General features: G+C 40.2%; 1 protein-coding gene across 1 annotated transcript in view; it reads right to left on the bottom strand.

The window, feature by feature from the left end:
- Nucleotides 1–6,879: 6,879 nt before the first annotated feature.
- The window catches only part of LOC109924774 (secretory carrier-associated membrane protein 2-like), a gene marked incomplete at its 5' end in the record, with an annotated part of 23,430 nt that continues 13,209 nt past the window's right edge, over nt 6,880–17,100 (bottom strand). The window contains 6 exons of the mRNA XM_048617047.1: nt 6,880–7,096; nt 8,707–8,824; nt 11,621–11,722; nt 14,298–14,457; nt 14,872–15,000; nt 15,822–15,933. Coding sequence (XP_048473004.1) covers nt 6,950–7,096; nt 8,707–8,824; nt 11,621–11,722; nt 14,298–14,457; nt 14,872–15,000; nt 15,822–15,933 — 768 coding nt within the window. The remainder of the gene's footprint in view (nt 7,097–8,706; nt 8,825–11,620; nt 11,723–14,297; nt 14,458–14,871; nt 15,001–15,821; nt 15,934–17,100) is intronic.

Raw genomic sequence — 17,100 nt, 5'->3', positions numbered from 1 at the left:
ATGAAGAAGTTTTAAAAAACTTTTTTCAATCACCTTTGCTCCAAGTAGAACAGACACCCTCCAACCACCCAACGTCTCTGAACTAACCTCAAAACTCAAATATCCTCGCCCCTTACCCCACCCCTCTAAATCCTTGGAACTTCTCTGGTAAATTTTCTCCATACCTTTTCAAGGACCTTCACATTCCTTACTGAAGTGTGCAGACCAGAGGTAGTCCTCCGGTTAGGGGACCTTGCAGAATTTTATAAACATTTGGCATAAGTTCCCTGCTTTTGTGCCTAATGTCTCCAATCATAAATTCCAGACTCAATAGAGCGTGGAGCTGGAGGAGCACAGCAGGTCAGACAGCATCAGAGGAGCAAGACAGTCTACGTTTCAGAAGGGTCCCAACCTGAAACGTTGACTCTCCTGCTCCTCTGGTGCTGTCTGACCTGCTGTATTCCTCCAGCTGCACACTGTATTGACTCTGACTCCAGCATCTGCAGTTCTTGGTATCTCCAAGTGACATTGATATTGCCAAATCAGAGATTCTCTAGCACTTGGTTTGCACTCTGTCTCTCTCCACTCATCCTACCCCATCTCCTGACAACAGGTTCCAAATACCTACCCTGCCAACGATTAAACAGAGTAAGGTAAAGCTGCCATAGTCCTGTAACAACCACAGGGCAGCGGTCTCATTAGATGACTAGCAATGGTTTATCTGAGGGTCAGCACACCACTCAAAAGTGGAGGACAGCCCTTCATGGTAATCTCAGTCAACATAGGAATTGAACCCACTGTTGGCATCAAAAACCAGCCATCCAGCCAACTGAGCTAATCAACAACTCTGAACTATGTAGCCTGAAGCTGCTGGGAATATCCCAGTGCCTTTTTCTGAATGAGAATGTTACGTTTCCCATTCTCCAATCAGGGGTATTTCCCCAATGTCTGAGGAAGATTAAAAGACGACAAGCCCTTCTGACATCTCCCCTCCACTTTCTTTAGCAACCTTGGATGTATATCTTCCAGACTTAATAACCAATCTTCTGTAACCATAGTCAGTCTTTGCAGGATCTCCCCAGTTTCAATTCTATTTCCATTGCATCCATTGTCTCTACTTCTACAAATCTTTTGTCAGAATCCTCACTCTTAACATCAAAAATAGCTCACAATAGATTCTAGCCTTGTTGTCGTGTCCACATGTGGTGTTGTCGTGTTCCTACTATTGATCCAGGAGGCCAAGGTATATGCCCCACCTGATCCAAAAGGTGGGTAATAACAACTCTCAGCAGTCAATTAGAAAATATCCATTTCACTCTTTGAACCTACTCCACGTTTTTTAAACTGCTTGTTTACTTTTGAGTTACTGGTTAGAATAATTTTACTTGCATTTATGTTGACTGCCATTCTATTCTCTTACTCTCACCTTGACAATCTTAATTTCTTCTTCACCCACCCCTCAGCCTATTGCATTTGACCTGGTTCTCACTAAGAATCTACTTGATAAGCAACATGCCCCCTTTTTGTGATCTCATTAGCCTTTTATTTACATTTCACCCCTCTTGCTCGAATCCCTAGACAGTTCCTGATGCATCTCTTCCTCAAAGATCACCCATTGTTCCATTATAGATTTATGTTACTCCACTAGTTCCACTTTATCCTGTCAGATCCTTATATTGAAGGTAGCCTCTTACAATTTAAAATTGTATGCTAAATTCTTCCCAGTATTTCCTCCATTGCTAATGATACGATGGTGACTCTGACCCAGGTGGTGCCCTACAAACACTTGAGAACATAAGAACACAAGAACATAAGAACTAGGAGCAGGAGTAGGCCATTTGGCCCCTCGAGCCTGCCCCACCATTTAATAAGATCATGGCTGATCTTTGAGACTCAGCTCCACTTACCCGCCCACTCACCATAACCCTTAATTCCTTTACTGTTCAAAAATTTATCTAGCCTTGCCTTAAAAATAGGGAGGTAGCTTCAACCGCTTCACTGGGCAGGGAATTCCACAGATTCACAACCCTTTGTGTGAAGAAGTTCCTCCTGACCTCAGTCCTACATCTGCTTCCCTTTATTTTGAGGCGATGCCCTTTAGTCCTAGTTTCACCTGCTAGCGGAAACAACCTTTGTTTCCCTTCATAATCTTATGTTTCCATAAGATCTCTCCTCATTCTTGTGAATTCCAATGAGTATAATCCCAGTCTACTCAGTCTCTCCTCATAATCCAACCCTCTCAACTCTGGAATCAACTGAGTGAATCTTCTCTGCACCCCCTCCAATGCTAGTATATCCCTTCTCAAGTAAGGAGACCAAAATTGCACACAGTACTCCAGGTGTGGCCTCAGCAGGACCCTATACAGCTGAAGCATAGTCTCCCTGTTTTTAAACTCCATCCCTCTAGCAATGGCAGACAAAATTCCTTCTGCCTTTTTAATCACCTGCTGCACCTGCAATCCTACTTTTAGCAATTCATGCACAAGGACACCCAAGTCCCTCTGCACAGCAGCGTGCTGCAGATTTTTTACCATTTAAAACATAGTCCATTTTACTGTTATTCCTACCAAAAATGGATGACCTCACACTTATCAACATTGTACCCCATCTGCCAGACCTTTGCCCACTCACTCAGACTATCTATAGCCCTCTGCAGACTGTGTGTCTTCTGCACACTTGCTCTACCACTCACCTTAGAGTCATCTGCAAATTTTGACACACCACACTTAGTCCCCAACTCCAAATCATCTTTGTAAATTGTGATCAATTGGAGGTCCCAACACTGATCCCCGAGACACACCACTAGCCCCTGACCGCCAACCAGAAAAACATCCATTTACCCCTAACTCTTTGCTTTCTACTGGTCAACCAATCCTCTATCCATGCCAATACATTACCTGTAATACCGTGCAACTTTATCTTATGTAGCAGCCTTTGGTGTGGCACCTTGTCAAATGCCTTTTGGAAATCCAGATACACCATATCCACAGGTTCCCCATTGTCCATCATGCAAGTAATGTCCTCAAAGAATTCCACCAAATTAGTTAAACATGACCTACCCTTCATGAACCCATGCTGGGTGCTCCCAATGGAACAATTTACATCCAGATGTCTTGATATTTTCTTCCTTAATGATGAATTCAAGCATTTTCCCCACTCCCGAAGTTAAGCTAACTGGCCATTTGAACCACTTAGTTTCCCATTACCAGATCCAGCAATACCTCCTATCTAGTAGGGCCTAGGACTGATGAAGTAAGTTCTCCTGATCATAGTTCAGTAATTCCCCTCCTAACTCTAACATTATTTCCAAACACTAACATTTCCCCTATATCACCATCATTACTCGTATCTGGTTAATGCAGAAATAAAGACACTACTGGAGAAACTCAGCCATGTTGTTTTTCTCCTCTTAGATGCTGCCAAAAGTTAACTTTTCAACTCCCATGTCTCTTCAGAACGGGAAAATCATGGTATCAATGTTGTTGACAAAAGGGAGCACTAATGACACCAAAGGAATTGTGCTTATGCAAAATAGGTGTTAAATTATATTTGTGGAGTGACCAAGATACTATGGCAGATGGATGTGATCAAGATAGGAGACTGAGATCATGGTCTGAAGTTGTTGAATTTAAAAGTTCGGTCCCAAAGGCGATAGAAACATAGAAGATAGGAAATGGGATCATGTGGCCCTTCAAGCATACTCTGCCATTCTTCACAATCATGGCTGATCATCCAACTCAATGGCCTATTCGCCCCAAATGCTGTATCTAGTCACCTCTTGAATACATGCAATGTTTTGGCAGTGAGGTGCAGTTCTACATGCCCCATGCATCAACTGTTCCTTTCTACAAATGCTACCTGACCTAACTATTTTTCAGCAAATTTACTTATTTCTGATTTATACATTTGATTTGTTCGGAACAAAATACAGATCAGAAGAAAGAATTGAACAGTTTAACATAGGGTCTTATCATGGTGTACTGCTTATAGTTCTAACTTCAGGTTACCTGGAGTAGTTGATCCAATTACAATACTCCTCACAGGGAGAATGGGATGGATTGGCTTATGTACTTGTCCCTTATAGAAAATGAAACTCAAGCAAAAGCAGCCAAGTTGAACAAACCTCCCTTTTAGATCATAACCTACAGAGTACTACTGGCAGTACACAGCTTCAGAGTAGGTACTGTGGATGCTAAGAGTCTGATCAAGAATTCCTAATTGGCCCCCCAAAGATCCAAATCTATAGCACATTCCAGGCGTGATCAGTGAAGGAGAGCTGGATGTCATGTGATTCAGTTCTAAAGGATCTATATGCATGGAATTACAGAATGGAGGATACAGTCATTCAAATCCTTGGAGCTCAGATCAAACATTGAGACTCTTCTCTCAGGAGGTCCAAGCTAACGAAATTCATACTTTGCAGGCCAGTCCATTCCATTCATGGAATTGAACATTTTACTCAATTTCATTCAATAGAATGATGCATCAGGATTTATATTAAAAACAAAATTGCCTTGTAGGAAACATTTTTACTTGGTCTAAAGAGTCAAAGAACTATTGGAATCAAGTTAAATACCTTTATTTGAGCACAAATGTTTTAAAAGGGCATTTGCGTGGAATTATTCATTAAGACAATGAAAAGCTAACACCATTCATTCCATTGGAAAGTTTGTTCAAGCAAATGACCATCCCATTTACATTTGTGAAATCAAAAATATTACATCAGCTCACCTTGGTGATTCAAAAATACTCAAATTATTAAGTCCTGTAAACCAAGAGCTCTGAAGCTAAAAGACAATCCCTAAACTGACACTAAAGTCATTCTGTTGTATAGTTTTGTCCTAAGCTCAAGTACCCAAAATTTGTTGGTGGTCCAGCACTTGTTACATGCCAAACTAAACCGAAGGGAAAAGGAAAGATCTTCATGAATAATTCAAACAAATTTTATAGCTACAGTCTTGTGTATTTTAACACCTCAGCGGAAATTACGCTAATAGCACAAAAATGGTTCCACTCTAAGCTCAAGGATCCGAAAGTGTAATTACCAATGAGAGAGGTCTGAGGAAAAACTCAATCATGGGAGTACTTGTTAAGACAACATCTGGAAAATGTCTGCAGCAACAGTGCTAGAGAGCATCTAACTTACCGACGAGACAGAGGAAAATAAATCCAAGCATCAACTAACATTCATACACTTCTGGTTTCCTATGGGCATAGCTTATCCAGTTATCTAGAAGGGCAAGAAATAAGGCAGAGGAAGTTCAATCACGGTGATATTTTAACAATTCCATGGAAATCCTGTTTACGTAAGAACGTCAAGTTGCTTTTGTTTTGAAAGGGCAAAGTTACTGAAATAAAGTTTCTACATTATCTAGTTTTTGGCAAGTATAAACCAAAAATAATTCCTTCATCAGAATCCCAGTATGGAGCTGGTGTTATATGCAGTCTTTTCAAAAAAAGAGAAAACCCATTTCACAACAGTAGTCCAAAACACAAGAAAACAAATCCAAAGTTTTGGAGAGGGTATCTCAGTTTAAAGAGACAAAGGGTTTACAAAAATTTAAAAGAGACCCCAATGACTAAAGTTTAACCATTTAAAATTTAAAATGAGTTGAAAGGAAAACATATTTGTTTGCTCTGAATGAGATCAGGAAGAATTAGTTAACAGGTTCCTTAGCCTGAAACATTGTCTTCCTCCACCAATGCTGCCCACTTTGAATATTTCTGGCATATTTCTGCCCTCATTTCAAGCATCCACAGTATTTGCCTTTATGTTAACAATCCACATGATTAACAGTGATTAGATCTGATCAATTAACTCCACAGGAAACCTACAGCCAACACCTGCTCCTCTCTTACATCCCCCAAACACTTTGGGGATCATTTAAAAAGATGGGGGTGGGTTGAGATGGTTCTTAAAAAAAATTAAATGTCCCAGAGCAGACATGAAAGTAATTGCTTTGATGAAGGAATACTATTTCTGCCTAAAACAGCCTTAAATAACCATAATTTTTTTTAAAACACAATGCAAATGTAGGAAAATAAAACAGCACCTGTGAAACAAACAGATGTTTGTCATAGAATTGACTATTTCAATCAATAGGAAGATGCATCAGGTTTGTGGACACTTGGTCAGAAACAGAATTACAAGTGAACAACATTTGAAATAGGTATATAACGAATGGAAGGAGCAAAAAACTGCATGCATGTTTCTGCCTCCTCCTATTATGCCTAAAGCATTAATATTCGTCTCTCCATAGATGCTGCTGGTATGCTGAATGTTTCCAGAAGATTCTACATTTAAGTACCCAATTGCTTTTACACAGACCAACATTCAAGAATTTATGATTAAGAAAATGATTAACGAGAGTCAAGCTCAAGCTACATGCTCAAAGCTTTTACCGATGAATTCACAGTATTGTCATGATGCTGTAGGTTTCTGTGATGCACCTTCGCCCAAATGTGATTTCATTTAAATGAAAAGGAAGAAATGCAAAGTCCAGCCCATCATACCAAAATCTAATCAACAGGACAGATGTGTTATTCTGTGGCACAACATGACCAGCTGTGGCATAGAAACAATGTCATAGTGTTGACCAATACTTCAGGTGCTAGTAAAATCCAGTGCTTTTTACTGAAGACACTTAAAATATGAAGACTTCAAAAAAGTTAGCTTGATGTTTTACACTTCTGTAAACGTACCTCCCCAAATAAACCAACACACTGACCAATGATTCTTCATAATCAAGAAAAATACGAACTGTTGAGCAGCTGGTTTTCTACAGTAGAAAATGCAGTGATATTATCAAACAAACAAACAAACATCTGTTTGAAACCCTTTGATTAAAGCCTAAAATATCCTTCCCCTTTAATAGGTAGACACACAAAATACACATTTTGTCCAATGAAAGTGCATCTTTATAAAGAACGTACAAAGAGGATAACTTTTGAAAACAGTAATCTCCAGTATTTAGTTTCCTTGCAAGGTGCTTTGTGCAGCAGCTGATGCAGCAGTAGCTGCAGCATTGCGCACTGTTGTATTAGAGAAGACCCCGTGGGAAAATTCTTCTTGTGCTCTCTGAAAACTGGCTCCTGTGCTGCGGAATATCGAATGTACCTAGACAAAAAAAAGGGAGAGAAAAAAATCTTTAAAACAAAGACTTCATTCTGATTTGTTCAATCTTATCTCTATTTCTTGAACTTGTATTGTGGCTTCTCATGTGGGAAAACATCAGAAGGTAAAAATGGATGTGGAGTTAACACAAAAATTCTGCCAGCTAGTGAGCGAAAGGTTCATCAGGAAATGGGTCTTATGGAGGAAATCATTGGTGGAGAAGTTGGGTGGGAAAGAAGTGGAAAATAACTCCTGGCCAGTGAAGGCAGAGCTTAAGACTGGAACAGAACAGGGGAACATGGGAACATTAGCTCTTCAATTCCGTTCTCCAATTTCAAAAAAAGGTCAGAGTGACATGCCAATTCCCACATCCCTTAACAATTAACAAAACAATGAGAATTAAAATTGATTCAATGAACATTCACCGCTTCTCGTAACAGAGTTTCACGCTTTTCCCAGTTTTCGTAGATGTCTTGCCCAATTTTGTCCTGAACGGCTTGACACCCAATTTAACAGGGCTTGTGTGTGTCATGGACTCGTCCACCAGTTTCTACCACTTTCTATCTAGCCTATAAATTCCTTGCAGAACTCAAAATCTTAATCAAATCAAGTCTTAACTGTATATTACATTGAATGTATTCCAGGGAATCTTTGGCATCTTGTTAACATTTAGTGCAATATGTGTCCAAAGCCAATGTATCTTGTAAACGCTGTGGTGGTTAATATAGTACACTCAAATAGTGATGTGGTTTAACCATGCTATTGCTGTGGCAAACACCACACCCCTCCCACCTGCTTTCCCTTCTCCCTTTTATCCTGGCCCAAGGGATGCAAAGGCTGACATTTCAGTAGTCTTTTGATTATATTCTATGCCTGACCACTACATTTTAATGACTTATGTACATGGACTCAAACCCATTTGAACCGTAAAGGGTCATAGAATCATAGAAGCCCTACAGTGCAGAAATAGGCCACGCAGCCCATAGTGTCTGCACCGACCCTTCGAAGAGCTTCCCACCCAGACTATTCCTGTGAACCCGGCATGGTGCGTTTACGAGATAACAAGGTGTAGAGCTGGATGAAGGCCAAGCAGCAGAGGAGCAGGAAAGCTGATGTTTCGGGTCTAGACCCTGTATTTACCACATCTAACCCACTTAACCTGCACATTTTTTTGTACTGAGAGGAAAGAGCATCAGTGGAAACCCACAGATATGGAGAGAGCATAAAAACTCCACACACACAGTTACCCAAGGTTGGAATCAAAGCCGGGTGCCTGGCGCTGTGAGGCAGCAGTGCTAACCATTGTGCCGCCTGAGGGACAAGATCACAGAAGTATTTAAACAATAGGATTAAATGTAAAAAAAGTTAAGGCATTACGTGGATCAGGAATCAATGTAGATCAGCAAAAGCTGGATGAGTGAGATCACCACACAAACAGCAGGGTTTGGATGATCTGACGTTTAATGGAGGGTGAAAGATGGACAGCCAGCACAGCGGTGGAATGTTCAAATCTACAGATAACCAAGGGCTTGGCTAAAGGTTTCACTGGAAGATGAGCAGAGGTCAGGAGGGAGGGCAAGCAATGCTACGAAGATAGACTTAGGCATTCTTACCCTTTGTACCAGCAACAAAGACAAGACTGCACACACTGTGAAGAATACTGCTACTACCATCATGACCACTGCCACAGCAAGATTTGTTTTTGTCCAACTAAGTGCTGCAATCCAACCACTGAAAAGAGACATATTAATGGGTTAAGCTAGTGGCAAGTTAGCATCATTTTACAGAAACCAAAAGGATGACTTACGGCAACAGCCAAACCTTTCTGATAGGCGAGAAAACAAACTGCAGATCATGCCACGTTTATAAAAACAAAATAAGCCAGTGAGAGAAGTATGGGGAAAACTATTGAAATCTTATAAAAAGCAGGTCAAGCTGCAAGTCTCTTTTTGCTAAGTGCATAGGTCACAGTCAGAGAGGATGACAGATTCATGGTTACTGGACATTCTGAATTTGAGTCCGCCAGAGATAGCTCTCCTCAGATTCAGTGCATCAGCTGCTCCCTTCAGCAATCTAATCACCACATTTTACTCAGGTTACTTCTCCCTGCTGTGCATTTTTTTTGTTAAAAAATACAGTGACTGTCAGTCCTGACAGCCCAATGAAACTCACGCTCTGGATCGCATTTCTGTATCTTACACACGGGCAGAGTTAATCTCAGAACAGTCGGCGCTAACATTAAGTTAAATGTTGTTCTGTGCAATTTGTAAGCTATTATGACATAATAGATAAAACAGAGAACACAAATCAATTTGGTACAGATTAATGGTTTACAACACAAGCTCTCACTAAACTAAAATATTACGTGCGCTAATTCACCCAATGGGCCCTATTACAAGGCAGCACTAGATCACCCTGACCAGAACAGGGTTTCTCCTCTTGGAGCTTGGCACTGACTGCCTTATTGTCAATACACCTGCTTTTGATCAGGTCTTTCTTCAAGAACCTTTGCTTCTTGAATGATTAGGCACTGCCAGTTAATTTCCCATTGCTGGTCCTTCAAATAATCTGTTCTCCTCTTGCAATTAAAAAATATCCTGGTTGAGAAGGATTTCAATTGAGCAGATTTATAAGTGTGGGGAATATCGTCTTGAACATTTTTGCCTTCACTTGTGGTACCATTCAGATACTGTTAGACGCAGATTACACTTTCTCATACCATTATTCCTCACTGCATGATGGAAATTTCAAAACTCAAAACACAACACTAAGTCAGCATGGGAATCTGTGCACTACTGCAGGCTCCCATGCTCACTGAACTAGATCAGCAATTTGTTTCTTCGTGTCAGGACTGCATAGTCACACATTTCACATTGGCTCTAAACAGAACTCAGTCCAGTTGCATCTGCTCCCCCTTCTGGGGCAGCCTTCTTACTTAATCTTAAAGACTTAAGTTTTTATAGAGTGATAGTCACATTTAAAGACCCTATAACACAGCAATTTTTTTTGCCAACTCAGCAACCACTGTAAGGAAGTTAAAGTTCAGTCTCATCTGGAATTTGAAGTCATTGAGAATACAAATCACAATACAACAAATCTCAGACTAATTTCTGAGTTTGGGGCTACCAGAAATACCTCCTCAGGGTAGGGTCTGAACTGCTTTTGCAAGTGATGGGGTCACCGCTTATTGATCAAGTTGCCTCTCCCAGCCTTGCACCTCCTAGATTGGCAGTCAGTCCGAAGAGATACTTGAATGATCCCACAACTGCAGCAGTACAGTGCTTCCACCAGCCATTTCTTGATATCATGTGGAGTGAATTGAATTGGCTGAAGACTGGCAGTGATGCTTGGGACCTTCAGTGGAACACAAAATTAATCATTCCCTCAGCTTCTGGCTGAAGACTGTTGCAGTAAATGCCCCAACCTTATCTTTTGCATTGACACACAGGAATACCCCATTGAGGATGGTGATATTTGTGGACCAACCTCCTCCAGTGGATTCTTCAGTTGTCTACCATTATTAATGGTAATGTGGCAGTACTGCATGGCAAACTGAAGCTGATTGTAGACTCACTCAGTGCTATCACCTGCTACTAAAAACAGTTTGGCACAAGTAGTCCTGATCTGTAGCTTCATCAGGTTGACACCTCATGTTTTAGTATGCTGCCTCTGGCATTTCCACTTGCATTCTTCATTGAGTTGGTTTTGGTTCAATGAACTCAATCTGGATTAGAACTGTCTTATTTCAGGAACACAATCAATCAATCTGGTCCTGCTGAAGTTTCTAGTTTGCAGTGCAAAGTTAGGATAAGGTGAGGGAGAATAATGCAAAACCATAAAATGCTCTCTGCAAAGTCTACTCCTTAACTCAAAATTAGTTAGATTGAATTACAAGATGACTTAAATTCTTGAGCTACTTTTGAATGTGACCATTTTATTTCCCAAATCCAATTCAAATAGCACAGTAATTCAATTTGGTTCTTCGTATAAAGAGAAACTGGGTGAGTTATCAAGACTAGGCTGCTTTTGATAAGTACTTCATATTAAATCAATTTAACCAGACAATGCAAGGAAAGATCTGCACTGCCAAGAGTACATGCAATTCAATTGCAGGAACATACATCTTGTGCCAATACAGAAGAGCCTGTTTTGAGAGCTACAAAGAATCTAAGCAGTACAGCAACCATGAAAATGTTACAAGTGGGTGTCACAAAGGGATCAAAGACAAACTTGTTTTGGGATGCCCGAGCTTAGACGACCTTAAAGAAAAGGCACACTGATGAGGTTTAAGAACACAACAACTGCAAGCATGAGGGGGAAAGAATGGTCAGTAGAAGAAATACATGCCTCTCCAGTGGCTAGAATAGTCAGCAGGACATGTGTCTTATCAACTGTCTATACACACTACTGGAATCTGTTGAAGAAAGGGTACAGAGAATATGCAGAAAGCCACAGACAGCTCACAGAAGACAAAACTCACACCGAAGAATTATATTTCTTTCACTCAGCACCAAAATAGATACTTACCTGACACCCCAATTGGGAATGCCGACTGCCTGAATGACATAAAGAACAATTTGACAGAAGAACACAAAGAAGAAGAAAAAGAAGTTGAATGAACTGTCGGACCTGAAAAACAAGTTTAAAAAACATTAATTAATCTTTATATAAAAAAAGTTCTTGTGACACAATTAACTATTCCCACAGTTCATTCGAACATTAGCATCTTGCCATCGATTTTCTTGTTACAAACAATTCTAAAATCAATCTCCATCCCCTCCGATTCGGTTACGTGAAATAAATCACCTTTGGCAGATGTTAATAATTTGCTGTAACACCAGTATTATAAATTTTTTGAAATATCAATTCACATGCACATGGACCAACATTTCATGCTGTTATGGACCAGACCAGATCCCCTCAAAATATTTTAAGAAGGTAGCCCAGACCGTAACATTTTCTTATTTTCAAGGCAAATGTAAAGTGCTGTGTTCCAGATGCAAATGTGACTGGTAAAACTACTCTACGTTAAGCAAAACAAATTTATTTAAACACTGTAGTTAACACACAAAGAAAGAGGAATTTAAAATAACTCTACAGGAAAACCTAACAGATATAGTAACTATTACTAATTAACTATGCCAATATAGTAATATCCCATTAACACACCCCTTGGCAAAGGAGGACAGTTCAGACAGATTCTCACATGCAGTTCTCCCATCCAGGAGGAAGAAGACAGAGAAAATTCAGAGACAGTAGCAGCCAGGAGCCATTCACTAAGCTTCTAACTCTGTTGAGACCCCAACAGCTTCTGATGCTACCCAGAAATCTAATTAGAAAGTTGGCCACACCCATTCAAGCTGTTTACGAAAAACCAAAAGGCCTCCCAAGCTGTTTACTCAATTTGTCTTAACCAGCTAGCTTGTTATGTCTTATTCAATTTCTCTCAAAAGAGACCAGGACAAAATAACCTCCTCTAGCTTTGGCATTGTCATAGCACCCATCCCTAATGGCCCCCCAAGGTGTTAGTGAGCTGCCTTCTTGAACCACTGCAGCGTATTTGGTGTAGATAGACCCACAGTTCTATTAGGGATGGTGTTTCAGGATTAGGACCCAGCAACATAAAGAATAGCAATACAGTTCCAAGTCAGGATGAAGAAGTGGCTTGGAGGAGCAACTTGGAGGTGTTGTGCTCCTTGCATCTACAGCCCTCGTTCTACTAAGTGGGCTGCAGATTTGGAAGGTGTCGTTGAAAGAGCCATTAATACTTCCACAAATATTAATGCTGCAGTTTAATTCCATCTCAGATTTCAAGATTTGATTCAAGTTGTCATAGTTATCTATATTTCATCTGGCCTTCACCTCTTAAGTTGGACTTAAAGTTTATGTCTCAATCTCAAGACAAAGATTTTCTCTTCTATTCTTATACTAGTCTCTCACAATTTTTAAGTTGCAATTTTTACATCCCTGAAAGCAGTCAAGTAAACGTTGAGAAGTGATAAACATGTAGGAGAACTGATCCAAAAATAATTACAAAAGGTCACTACCAGAAAAGAAACTGTAACAATCCAGAAAGACTGAAAGGCTTGGGCTTTTCTCAATTAGGGTGTGGTGTGACCATTATAAATCCTTACAGAAGATGTCATCACTTATGCTAGAATCCAGAACTAGAGGGCAAAGTTGTAATCTGGGCAATTATGCATACAATAAAGAATTCAGAAAAAATTTTTCACCTAGAGATCAAGTAGAATGTGGAATTTGCTACCACATCGAGTAGTTCAGGCAAATCAAATAGACTTAAGAGGAAGTTTCTAAGTACGAGAGGGAGAAAGGAATAGAAGGATATACTATTACAGTTAGATGAAATAGGGTGGGAGGGTGCTCAAACACAGTTGGACCAAATGGTCTTTTTGTTCTGTGCCTTGTACATAATTTGATCAATTAGGATGTTTATATACCCAGTTCAATTTCTAGCATTACTGACTAATGCAGTTTTAGACTTTAAATCATCATTTTCTTAAAAACAGGCTACATCATTCTACAAGTGAAGAGCAGAGAAGTTGGATCCTATAAAGCCTGAGCAACAGAACATTCCCCACCCACCAAGACTCCAGGTGTTCCTATTTCCTATCAACAGGAACAATTCAAGAAGTCAGCTCAACAGTATCTTCAGGTGCAGTTAGGGATGCTGACCTAGCTTGCGACACTCACATCCTGTCAATGAAGTTAAAACATGAACAGGAGCTCCAATTTGACTTTCCTCAGACGCTTCCTCTTTTGGATATAGCTAGCAAGAGGATGCTTAGCTGAAGTTAAGCCAAAGGCCCAACAATAATTTAGCATGTCAGATTATTACTACACACTTGGAGTGATGGCTTTGTATTTACCTATATTAAAAATGCTATGTGCTCACATTTTCATACTTTAGCTCAATTGTCCTTTACACACATTTGTGCACAGATCCAGTGGTCTCCCATCCTCCAAATTGGTTTCACCCAGGACTACATTCGGTTTGCAATGTCACAGGAAGTCAAACCCCTGCCTCATATGGCATTTTGCAGATGCATTATTTTGCATATTACAACAGGATTACATAAACAGAGCAAACAAACCAAAACATTAGGCTTTCTGATACAGACCCCTTTTCAGTGAGGTGAATGGCAAAGTGAAAAGAAAATCAGCTCTAATCTGGAGGACATTTTACCTGAAAGCCTTGTAAATTGGCCGATACCAACACAGGAAGGCACAAGGTGTGAAGAGTAAAAACCATAAGATTGCCAAGCCAAAGTCTACTCCAAATTTTGCTTCAGTAATAAACTCAGCCAGGCAAGCGAGGAGGTTCAAGAACAGTGTGACGGTATGGACTGTTGGAAGAAAAAGTAGTAAGATTTCAATGACTTGCCCGAGGACAGTTAACTTGATATAAATCACTCAAACCTTAACTTTGAAGTCTCAATTTTAAAAACATCTCCAGTTGAATTTCTGTAAAGTCTTCCTCAAACAGTACACAATTTGACCAAATTATATCGTTGAGTTGAGGCTAGAGTGACTAGCTTAATGCACACCAACAATGCAACCCAACACCCTCCATCTGTATAATTGACTCGTTTGTCTTTTACCATCTGAGACATAAGGACTTCTAATTAAGTTGCAGCTCACTATTAGCTTATACCAATAATTCCTAATGTTCTCTCTAAAATGCACAATCGTGAAGTTGTACAAAAATGCTGCAGTAATGGGTTGAAATAAAAAGGCAGGAAACACTGGTTGCAACTTACACATCCACAAGTAGTACAGCATTTTTACTGTCCTCTGAAAGCCTGATGGGATCTCTGCTGCAAAGTCCTGGTAGAAGCATGGTTTGATGGGGCAGAACGAAGGAAAAGGAGGCCAGTTATTTCGTTTTGCTGTATGGAGGAATGAAGAAATTTTGTTTTCAAACATTAAGCTTAAAGGTGAAGTGTATTTTAAAGACATGGAGATCCTGAATGTTTAAAAAGAGAAACACAAGAAACACAACCTTCATCTGATGAGCTTTACAAATTATTATTATTAATGCCACTTAAGGACGGATATGTTAGGCAGATTTCAACTTGCTATGGCATTCTATTTCATTATATTAACTTAATACAACAATTCTTCTTTAAGAGGTCCAAATATAGTATTAATAGGCTTGCAACACAGTAGAGGTATTGCAACTGCGAAACCACTTTTGAAAATGAGCTCAAAGTTACTTTGGTCTTGTCTCAATAATTAGACGGCCAAACGTAGTATTAGTCTTGCAACACAATGGAGGTATTGCAACTACAAAACCACTTCTGGAAATGAGCAGTTTTAGTCTTGTCACTACATTTAAAGAGCACAGGCAGTTGGGGAGATAGGTGTGTCATTAGTTGACTTAGACTCATCCTCTCCCCATCATGCAACATCACCCCCATGCACATAATCCAACGCTTTCCGCAGGCTCAAACAACCCCGCCACCCCACCTACATAATCTTTTACCCTCCCCTCCCAGCCCTACATCCTCCTACACAATCCCCTCACCCCATGCCATCTTCCCGCAAAACCCATTCCACATCCTATCTCCTGCACAAACTCCACATCCACACTACTCTCTCCCTCTCGTGCACTCCTCCCTCTTCCTGCAGAGCCACCCCAGACAACCATCTACCACCCCACCTAACGCATACCCATCATCCTCGCACACAACCGCCCCCACATTCTTACAAGTATAATTTTCGTTCTTCAGTTCTTGCTCTTTGCGGTCTAGTTCAGCAGCTTTTTTTTCTAGCTCTTCCTGCTGTCGAAGCAGTGCCAGCTGTGCAGCTGTAGCACTGACCTGAATAGTACATAAGTAAATGTAATTAATGGCAAAGCACCCTTAAACATTTTGGGATAAAAAAACCTTTGGGTGAGTAGGTTCATAGACCAATTGCTAATGAGCAGTTTATATAATCCTTAGACAGTAGTACTACTACTACTCTTCGTTTTTCTTTCCTTCTTTGCTGCCTTGAATCACTTTTCATAAGCAAAGCTTGATCAAACAATGCAAAATTAGAACTAAAGGGCTGGAGACTGCACTTTGAAGTGTGGTGCCAAAGTCCGAATCTAACTGATGTAATGCAAGATTCTCTTTCTGCTAACTGCAAGTGTTCTACGTGAAATGAGCAGATGGCAACTCATCCCAGTTTTTGATCATAGATGATGGCATAGAGGCAAAATTACTGGAGTAATAATCTCGACAGTCAGAGAAAGCTTTAGGAAATGGGTTCAAATTCCACTTGGTCCAGCTGGCAGAACACCAGTTCAAGTAAAAAACTGAAATTGAAAGACAGCTTCATAAGCTCCATTACAGAGTTTATTGTTGTGATAAAGTCCATGAGGTTCTTTTTAAGAAAGGAAGTCTGCCATCATTACCTGGTCTGGCCTACATGCAAGACACAATTCACAACAATGCAGTTGACTGTTAACTAGTCCCTGAAATGCCCTAGCAAGCCTCTCAGCTCAAGGACAATCAGGGATGGGATCCAAAGGAAAAAGTTAAAACACAACAAAAATAACAATGATAGTATGTGAAAATAAAAATCTTATTGCACTTGGAAGCACAGACAACAGGGCTTTATTGTTAAGCTCACGTAAGGGATGCTTTACATGGCATCCCACAGTGAGAACTAAATTGGGAACACTGCAATTTTTAACTGCATAATCACAGCCAAAACAGAAAAGTGATTCACTTTCAAATGTTCAACATGTATTAATTTTTGTGCAATGGTTATTGTTGAACTACAATATGAAGAACAACATTTCTCCTCCTACATAGCTAACTAAAATGATATTGACAACGGGCATGAAATAACTTTCAATTCAAATAGAGGCAACCATGTACAACTTGCAGGGCTGGATGAACACAGCAGGCCAAGCAGCATCATAGGAGCAGGAAGGCTGACGTTTCGGGCCTAGACCCTTCATCAGAAATGGGGGAGGGGATGGGGGTTCTGAAATAAAT

Source organism: Rhincodon typus, chromosome 36, assembly GCF_021869965.1.
Source record: "Rhincodon typus isolate 14 chromosome 36, sRhiTyp1.1, whole genome shotgun sequence".
NCBI classification, from domain to species: domain Eukaryota; kingdom Metazoa; phylum Chordata; class Chondrichthyes; order Orectolobiformes; family Rhincodontidae; genus Rhincodon; species Rhincodon typus.
This window is presented reverse-complemented; position numbering and strand designations above follow the sequence as displayed.